Below are 9562 nucleotides of genomic sequence, written 5' to 3' on the forward strand. Positions count from 1 at the left end.
TCTTGAGCTTCCTACCAAATAATTTAGCCCCTGCCTTCTTCTATAAATGTTTTTTCTTTTAAGATCTACAGGACGGAAATAAGACATTATTGTAATTATTTCCACAACTAAAATGAACTTCGAAGAATGCTGTTATTGTGACTACTAAATTTAACGGTTATTACTTTATTGCCAAAAATAACTTCATTATTAATTAGAATGAATTTAGTCTTTAGCTTGTCTGAAATGCATGCAGTTTTGCAGTGAGAGGATGTCTCAGGTCCTTGGAGATATCTTCACTCTGCCACGTTTGTCCACATACTGAGGGACTGCTGAAACCTTTTAGGACAATCTGTTCTAATGGTGGAAGCATATCCACTGCATTGAAAATTGCATGGAATTTACATGTTGCCTCCCACTGAAATCGGACGCAGTATTGCATGCACACACACACGTGTTGGCCAGAGAGGAACTGCAGCATGTTTCTGATCTGCTTTACCAATAACTGCTGAGAGGCCAAGGTGCCAAGGGTCATGTGATCACAAGACAGAGTCATAAAAAGTCCATTAAGCACTGTAGGCTAAGAGCTGTGCTGTCATCTACTTAAATAGAGAAGTACTTTGGTCTCAAGCCTGCAGCAGATTGTGACACCCGGATCTTCTGCTGCCGCTGTGGCACGTCAAGCCAGAACAACTTCCCTTTATAACAACCCTAGTGCACGCAGTGGTATGTGTGGAGTTTCAGATAAAAATGGCCCTTTTGTTGTGATATTTGGGACTTCTGCCATTTGTATGAGATTATGCTCACAGACTGATGAGATTTAGGGAAGTGAATGTGAATGCAGCTTATTTCTTCCCCTGGTTTCTGAGCAGCTCCCTGCCATGTGTTAACTTGCTGCGGAGAAGCTGCTGAAATTGGCTTCATAGACTGGGCTGTTTTTCTCTTATGTCCAATTCTCGCTCAAAAGACTTCTAGTTAAAAAAAAATAAAAATGTATTAAAAACATTGTGGAAATAGTAAAGAATATTGATCCTTTTTTTTTTTTTGCAACTTGGTCAAAGACAAAGTAGGTCAAAATACTCTGTTTTTTTTTATGTGACTTTTATAGATATCCCAGTGTCGTAGGAACCCCTTGGTAGGATTTGTTTTGGGAGCCCCGTTGTGGTTTACATCATGCATATGTTTTAATAAAAAAAAGCATTGACTAAATTGCAGACACAAACATTGTTATTTCTCTGACCTTGTCCGAGTTTAATACAGGTTGTAAGGTTTTCTCCTGGGAGCGCATCAGAGTATTAAAACAAAAACCTCTTTGCATCTTGAAGAACTTTTCTGTTACTTATTAACAAATCCAGTAATGAGCGGCATGCTGGCGTGGTGTGCTCACTGTAATTAAATATAGCTGTATGTGTTACTTACCAGATGACACCACCTGATGACCTGATGCCAGATTAAAGGGCTTTTTAGGTGTGAGTGTGTGTGTGTGTGTGTGTGTGTGTGTGTGTGTGTGTCTGTTTTTTTTTTTTTTTTTTAAGGAGTTACTATTTTCTTGTCAGACTTCATCACTGAAAATTCTGTAGATAATGTAGATAATAAAGAGAATAAATACAAGTAATTAGAAAAATTAAATAAAATACAACTTTTACATAGTGCATTTGCCTGGAATAAAAATAAAAATATTAATAAAGAATGTGTATTGAGCGACGAAACCTGGAATGAATTATTTAGTATTTTGTTTGCTTTTTTGTTTTTCCAGAATAATGTTTGTGAGGGCCGGGGGTGGGTGAAGGGGGAGTGGGCGTTTGGACAGGCTCCTCCAGAAGTCATTTAGTCATTTATTCAAGACCCGCCTCTGGAGTCCAGTTTACAAAGTTTCACTGTAGAGTTGGAAAACTGGGGCAATTTCTATTTCTTCATTATGAATCAATTTGTAGCTGCACCGTGAATGAAATGTGGCTCTGGTGCAGGTAAAAAAAAAAAAAAAAGCAGCGGCCAGTGTTGAACTGGCAACATTAAAACACGTCCACACTGTTAAGATATGTATAAAGAATTATTTCTATCCATAATCATACGGGTCTTTTCGTGCAGACAAATCTGCACATTTTCATATTAACCTTTTGGTTTGCCTGGATATGCGTCACAGCTTCTAAAATAAAATAAATAAATAAACAACGAGCGAAATTGGGACTTAAGCAAAATGGGTCAATTCAGAGCCAGCCCGAAGCAGTTGAGAACTAAGCTGCAGCTTATTAACCCCATCAAAAAGATGACTCAAAAGTGCTCAACACAGAATATCTTTTTTTGAAAAAAAGCTTAATTTGTACTTATACTGGCCTTTGGAAAGTCTGCTTTTGAGCTGGTTTGACTGTTTATAAATAGTCTATTTAAAATTGTTATTTAAATAGCATTTAAAGCTATTTAAATATCCACCAGTGTTGCATACTTTTAAATCCAACACACATAAAGTCACAATCATACGGAGAAAAATATTTGTGGGAGATGTATATGAACATTTGCCATTTTTTTGCCCACATTCAATACTGTCTTTTCGTGTCTCCGTCGGAGTCACTCAGTGTCACTAATGATAAATAATAATTTCGGTTTTCGGTGATTGTTCGAACGCGCAACCAATTAAATACCAAATCAGATCCGTGAGAAGCCAGAGATTTATTCGATTTAAATAAATCATGAAATCAGGGGTGTTCATTTTAATATCATTTCTCTTCTTAGGGTCCCGCTCAGTGGGCCATGCGCAGATCAATTACGGAGCTTTTTGGATCAGAATCCCCCAAACATTTTATGCATGCAAAAACTACGTTTTAAAACTGTGAATTCATTATTTTATTTTTTTAATCAGTTTAAGTGGGCAGCTCAAATGAATGTTTTCAGAATAGCTGCTTGGTTTATTTTTAGCTGTATATATATATATAATATATATATATATATATATATATATATATATATCCTTTTTTTTTTTTTTTTTTTTTTTTTTTATTATTAATGAACATTTCTCTGATCGTGTCTGTGGACCCAACACTATTCCTCGACTGCTCTTCAAGCTTAGATTAAAAAAACAAAACAAAAACAATAACAGCAGAAAAAACAACGTGCCTTTTTTCCCCCCTCCAAATTGCAGCGTTTAGGTTGTTAAATAAAAAAAGAAGCAGGTTTGGGGGTCATTATCGCAGCGCAGTCAAAATCAGACATAAACCGATAAAGAAGAGTTTTTTTTTGTTTGTTTGTTTTTAAGTTTCTCCTCTTTCGGCCCCCAATTCCCTGAAACGTGGGCTACGCCTTCCGGCCTACAAGCTATGAACTTGAGCCATAAAGATTTACAGCCTCAAAAGGTGGGAAAACTCCATTAAAATAAAAATGGGTGCTCACATTTATTTGGTCCTGCATTCCCCCCCTGCTCGCGTGCTCTCGGGAGAAAATGAACTTTGACGCGACAGCTTTGAAGCCATCCCTGTCAGATCTTTGCTTCTTGCTTTCACGTCTCCTGGTGTTCATCCAGCCTCCCCTCCCCCAATTCACCCATTAGGTTAACTTTACAGATTCACCCCCAAATAATAAAAAAAACAAGACAACAGGAGTCACCGGCTTTATTTTAGTGTCGGTCTGAGTCACTTTTTTTTTTTTTTTCACTTTAGCGTTTTCACGACTCACTCTTCAGTCTGTGTTGGGGAAAAAATGAATAAAGAAAGAAAGAAAGAGTGGGGCCTGCAATAAGAGGAGCCTAACCTGTTGCTCTAATCGCCTCCTCGGTTCTTCCTGACTGGACTGCAACTTTCAACTTGACCTTGGCCTCCGGTCGCGTCTCTGACTTGCAGATGGGGGAGGAGGGCGACCATTTGTGCAATGTCTTGCATACACTCTTCCCTAATCCCAGAGCCACAATAGCGGATAGTATTATTATATTTAAAGAACTATTTTATTGGGGTATAAAATCTCCTAGGCGCTGGACCCCCATCCCCTCCTCTCTCCCCCCTCTGAATAATGTAATTAAAGAAACACAAAAATTTGCCAGAGAAGCTGTAACCAGAGGAGACTGTAAGATCCCACACAGAAAAAACGCCTTTGGGCATATTTAGTACACTGTACCCATATAACTGAGAAACAGTGCCTCGTATAAACAGTTCTCTGGAGGTTCTTTGTTTGGCTGTTTCAGTGGATGTCGAGCATTTTATTATTATTATTATTATTATTATTATTATTATTATTATTATTATTATTATTATTATTATTATTATTATTATTATTAAAGCCTGTCATGTTGTAGCAATTTAGTCAGATGTCAGTTTGTTTATGTGCTTAAATCTGGGACAAATGTATATGACTCTTTTGAAGAATACACTAAAATATGAATGAAATTTTGATGCAAAAAAAACATGTATCCATAGTTAAGTGGATAGGTTGAGTGGGAAAGTGGTATTTCACATGTTTTTAAATGTACATAAGTGTTCTCGTTTTCCACATATTTTCATGTACAGTAGATTTTGTGTGTGTGTGTGTGTGTTTGTGTGTGTGTGTTTGTGGAGCAAAGATAACAAAGCTATTCCAGCAAAGTAAATGTTTGCATTTAAAAGACTGTTTAAATTATTTATATATGTAAAGAAAAAAGAAAAGACCAAAACAAGCCGACATTTTTTGTCCTGTGTTTGGATCGTGTGAAGCTGTGTCGGTTGCACATCTATTTAAAGCTGCATTCAACCTATCACTTCTGCACCCAAAACAAATTTTACATTTCCCTCTGTGAAAGTTGCCTGCAAGCTCGAATCGCTTGTTTTGTGGTCAAACTGGAAACGAGCCGATATACGCCGAGAACATCGCACTATTTTGTTTTAGGCCTATTTGCATTTTTTTTTTTAGATGTTTGCTACAAAACCGTTATTAGTACTGATTCGAAAGCGTTGCTTTTGATTTAAGGCGCGAGCAGATGGTCGATGGCACCAAACAATTAAAGCCATGACATCACATCTCGATGATTCGGTCCTCAGAACAAAAAGATGCCAAACTGCTCGTATCAGTGCGCACCGCTTCCACAGAGCACCAAACGTCTGCGCGGAACACCAAAAAATGCAGAGTTTGATTTGACACTTCATTTTTATTGCATGTATAAATCTGTCTTAAACATTGACTTTAAGCCTAATACATACAGTGATGTTCAACGAAACTGAAATCAATTAAACACATGGCATATTTGATGTTTGCAACAAGGAGATACCACTGTATAATTGTGCACTAACTCCGAGAGAGAGAGAAAAAAAGAAAAACATAATTTTCGGTCCTGGCACACACACACGCAAACACACACACCTACACACACAAAATAAACTGAATCTCAGTCAATAATCATTTATGTGGTTAAACAGCAAACAAATAAAAACGTGTCGATCAGCATGAGATTTCAAAATCAATTTCAGATCCTAATAAATACTACTACTAATAATAATAAAAAAAACACAGTGTCTTGGCAGACGGATTGAAGAAGTCAGTGTCTTTGCAAACATAGAGCCCTATCGGTATTATCAGATGTCGAGACGTTTATCATCTCCTTTGCATATCACGTGTTTGGCCCTGGCCAATAACCTCCCGATCTCCGAGCACTCTGGCGTGCTGGTATCGTTACTCAGCCCTGGGTCCCTGTCTCGGCTCAGTCGAGGGGATTTATGAAAAAGAGCTGCTCCTCTCCTCCCATGTAGGACATGCTATGACCGCCTCGTTACTCCTCGGCTCGCCCTGGATCGACCCGGTCATGTTCCTCTACGACGGCGGCTCACAAGAGGAGAGAAGCAAGAACATGGAAGGCTTCACAGGTGGGAACTTCGCGGCAAACCAGTGCAGGAATCTGCTGGCGCATCCAACCTCGCTGGCTCCCAGCACCACCTACGCTGCAAGCGACGTGCCAGTCTCTGGGGTGGGGGAGCCTGGCAAGCAGTGCAGCCCCTGCTCCGCCACTCAGAGCTCGCCCAACGCTTCTCTGCCCTACGGATACTTTGGCAGCGGCTACTACCCGTGCAGGGTGTCACACGGCGGCGTCAAGGCATGCGCGCAGCCCTCCGGTTACGGGGACAAATACGCGGACTCTTCGGTCTCCGGTGAGGCGAAGGAGTTTGCCTTCTACCAGGGATATTCCTCCAGCCCCTATCAGACCAGCTACCTGGACGTGCCGGTGGTACCTGCGCTGAGTGCGCCGCCCGAGCCAAGAGAGTCTCTGCTGCCCATGGAGCCCTATCAGCCCTGGGCCATCACTAACGGGTGGAGTGGTCAGGTTTACTGCACCAAGGAGCAATCGCAGGCAAACTCTCTGTGGAAATCTTCATTACAAGGTATATTACTAGGTAAAGATTCAGTTCAAATATCATGTGTTGATGCAAAAATTTTATTTTCAAGCAAAAAAAAAAAAGGGCATTTGTTAGTTTTACATTTAATTCCGCAGTCGCGTGTTTTCTGGAGTCTAACGCTGCATTTCTTTTTCCACCCACAGACTCCTTATCCGGTGGTATGGACAGCTCGGTCCGTCGTGGGAGAAAGAAACGCGTGCCATACACAAAGGTGCAACTCAAAGAACTGGAGAGAGAGTACGCCACCAACAAATTCATCACCAAGGACAAAAGGAGACGGATATCCGCGCAGACGAACCTGACAGAGAGACAAGTGACGATCTGGTTCCAGAACAGGCGGGTAAAGGAGAAAAAAGTTGTCAATAAGTTCAAGAGCTCTAGTTAGCTCTGGAGACATTCCCAAGACGTGGAAAGCGCGGACGCGGGTGCGCTTTCAGCAGTGGAAGAGAGAGAGACAGAAAGAAAAAAAGAGAAAAAGATAGAAAACTGTGCTATAATTTATTCCATTTATGAACTGTTACACACTGTCGCCGGAACGACTCTGGTTTGAACTATAACGTTTCCTTCCTCGTTTTAATTGGAACCAGTCCGTGGGGCCTGTTGGCAGAAGGTCGGAAGAGATCTTGAGTTTGAAGCGACGTTTGCGGGACGTTTCTAGTCTCCATCCCGACGAGCATTCCGACAAATATTCTGCATTGAGACGGGCGAACCACCAGCAACTTGTGCGCATTTTCCCTTTAAAAAAAGAAAAATATAAGGTTGAAGCGCACGAATGAAAAAAAAATAAAACACCAACAAAAAACAAACAAAAAAACACATTTGGTTTCAGACTGTGGTAAAGAGTAACAAAAGCAGGTATTTATCATAAAATTATTCAAATACTGCATTTGCAGTATTTGTATCCGAATGTTTAGCTCCATCCCAAATTTATTTGAGAAATGAATTTTCCTATTAAATCAGCTTTCATCACATCTTTCATTCTCAGCGGGTTACCTATGAAACTTTACCAAGCGTTTCATTAGGATTTCCAAAGTTTCAATCAAAGGCGCCTTCGGAACCTTTGCAGAGGGGTGGCCAGATGGTCTCCGCTGATAATCTTGGCGCGGGACCTTGAAACCAAAAGCTTAAACTGAATTTTCTTCTTTTTTTAATTTTATTTTATTGTGCAATCGTTTAGAGTTAGGACGATAGGGTTCGGGGGGTATCAAAGATGGCACACCATGAAACACCAGAACGGACATTAAAAAAGTAATTATTTATATAAAAAAATAAACAAATAAAAATATGTTTTGCTTTTTTTCTCTCTTGTGCGGAACTCATTCTAAAAAAAATAAAAATAAAAAAGAAACAACAAAAAAAAACAAAACAAAACAGGAGGTTACCCGCAAACATGTAAAGAAGGCCTCTGGCACCTTTGCCCCCACCCGTTGGTGGCGCCACTGATTTTAAGAGTTTGCCAGTTTGTCTGAAAAAGGCATGTACATGCCCTTTTTCCCCCCTATTGCTCTCGCATTTACATTTTGTCTTCCTGCTTACTCTTCAAGAAGAAAAAAAATCTACATGAATGGATGAACCTCACCAAAACATGTGTAAATATTTTCTGCGCAACCGAGTCAGTTTTCTGTTTCTTATCCATAAACCAACGTTTTTTTTTTGTTTGTTTGTTTGTTTGTTTTTTTTTTTTACAATATATGTTTGACACACACTATAAGTACGTTGCTGTCGCGAGAGTTTCATTTATCTTTCTGTTTCGTGAGAAAATTCGAATAAAGTGATTGACTGCGGTTTCAAATGAAAATATGATTTATATTGTCTGGTATGACGATGGAAGTGTTAACAGGCCAACAGTTTGATTCAGGTCCCAGTATTTATCACAGAGACTCTATGTCGCCATCTAGCGGCGAATCTTTGTCTGCGCAGTTTTCCTGCCTATGGGCTGCGGTTTCTCGAATCCGTCGCTGTTTTTGTTGGGCGCTCCTCGATTTGCCACTTCTCACTCGACTTAAGGTCTTTCCTGTAATGGGGAGGTTTCGTAAGTTGGTGTACTGCATTGAAGTGTAGTTACGTGACCTCAATAAATAATATATATCAGCAATAAGTTGCTGGGATTTATTGTGGCTTGACCAGGGTTTACAGTGTCACACTTTAGAGTCGACCATTTTACGCGGCTCTTACAACGTAACCAAACACGAACAAACAAATGACGAAATTACACCGCAAAACGCGAACCGGTCATATTGAATAAACTGTAATGTTATTGGAAAGTTCATTTATTTCAGTGACTCAATTCACTGAGTGCAACGCATTACAGCAATTACACACAGACTGGTGATGACTATGATTTTCCTCTTATACAGTTAGTAAAACACAACATTTAAGGTTAGAAGATTACATTAGACTGACACAAAATGTTTTTTATTCAAAAATATGGGCTTTATGGAAAGCATGCTCGAGTTGTGCTTGTGGGTTATTATTTCCAAAATGCAGGCCACTTGCAATCTGACAAACTGCATTGTCAGAAGGTATTCAAAAATAATTACAAATGCATTCATATATCCTGTAATTGAGATTTTTTTTTTTAGCACTATGATTCATCACACTGTAACCACCTGCGAGTGACACACGAAGGTTTGGAACATGGGTGTGAAACGGTTGCTTTTATAAGCTACATGATGGAAGCAGACAGAAAGTGGCAACAATGCAAGCATGAACTCTAAGGAGAATCTGCATGAGCAAAGAGAGAAGTTGACTGAGTCGCTCATGTCATTTTCGAAGATTACATTTACACTTTTTCCTCAATGGCAACAGCATTGCTAAGATGTATTTTTTTTATTCTGATGCTTAACCCACTGTATGTGTATTGTACATATATTTAAGCTAAGAAAACCTCCATTAAGAAATAAAATGAGCAAAACTCTGTTACAGTCATTGATTCTTCGGGTATAGTGAAAATAAAAGAAAGCTTAGATTAAATATGATTCATTTCAGTTTATGTAGAGAAACATGTTTGATGAGGGCACATTGCCGTCCATCTGAACTCAGAAGACAGTGATACGGACGGCTTTTATCACGGTTTGGTGCTCAATAATAAACACGCTGGTTGGGTGTTTTATATTCCACATTCTTATCGGAAAACCTCTACATGAATACTCCATCTTAACTGCTTTCACTTAAATCTTTATGTGACAATGTTCCTCTTTGACCTTGCTGCCACGTTATTGTTTGGTGTCATTGCGCCC

At 39.5% G+C, this 9562-nt stretch overlaps 1 protein-coding gene across 1 annotated transcript; it reads left to right on the plus strand.

The window, feature by feature from the left end:
• The first annotated feature begins 5668 nt into the window (after window positions 1-5668).
• On the plus strand, window positions 5669-9242 carry hoxa13b (homeobox A13b). The gene is made up of 2 exons (XM_055048008.1): window positions 5669-6308; window positions 6467-9242. Exons 1-2 carry the CDS (start codon window positions 5690-5692, stop codon window positions 6706-6708), a joined length of 861 nt encoding a protein of 286 aa, XP_054903983.1. The 5' UTR covers window positions 5669-5689; the 3' UTR covers window positions 6709-9242.
• The last annotated feature ends 320 nt before the right edge of the window (window positions 9243-9562 follow it).

Source organism: Poeciliopsis prolifica, unplaced genomic scaffold (genome assembly GCF_027474105.1).
Source record: "Poeciliopsis prolifica strain line A6 unplaced genomic scaffold, Auburn_PproV2 SCAFFOLD026, whole genome shotgun sequence".
Classification (NCBI taxonomy): Eukaryota; Metazoa; Chordata; class Actinopteri; order Cyprinodontiformes; family Poeciliidae; genus Poeciliopsis; species Poeciliopsis prolifica.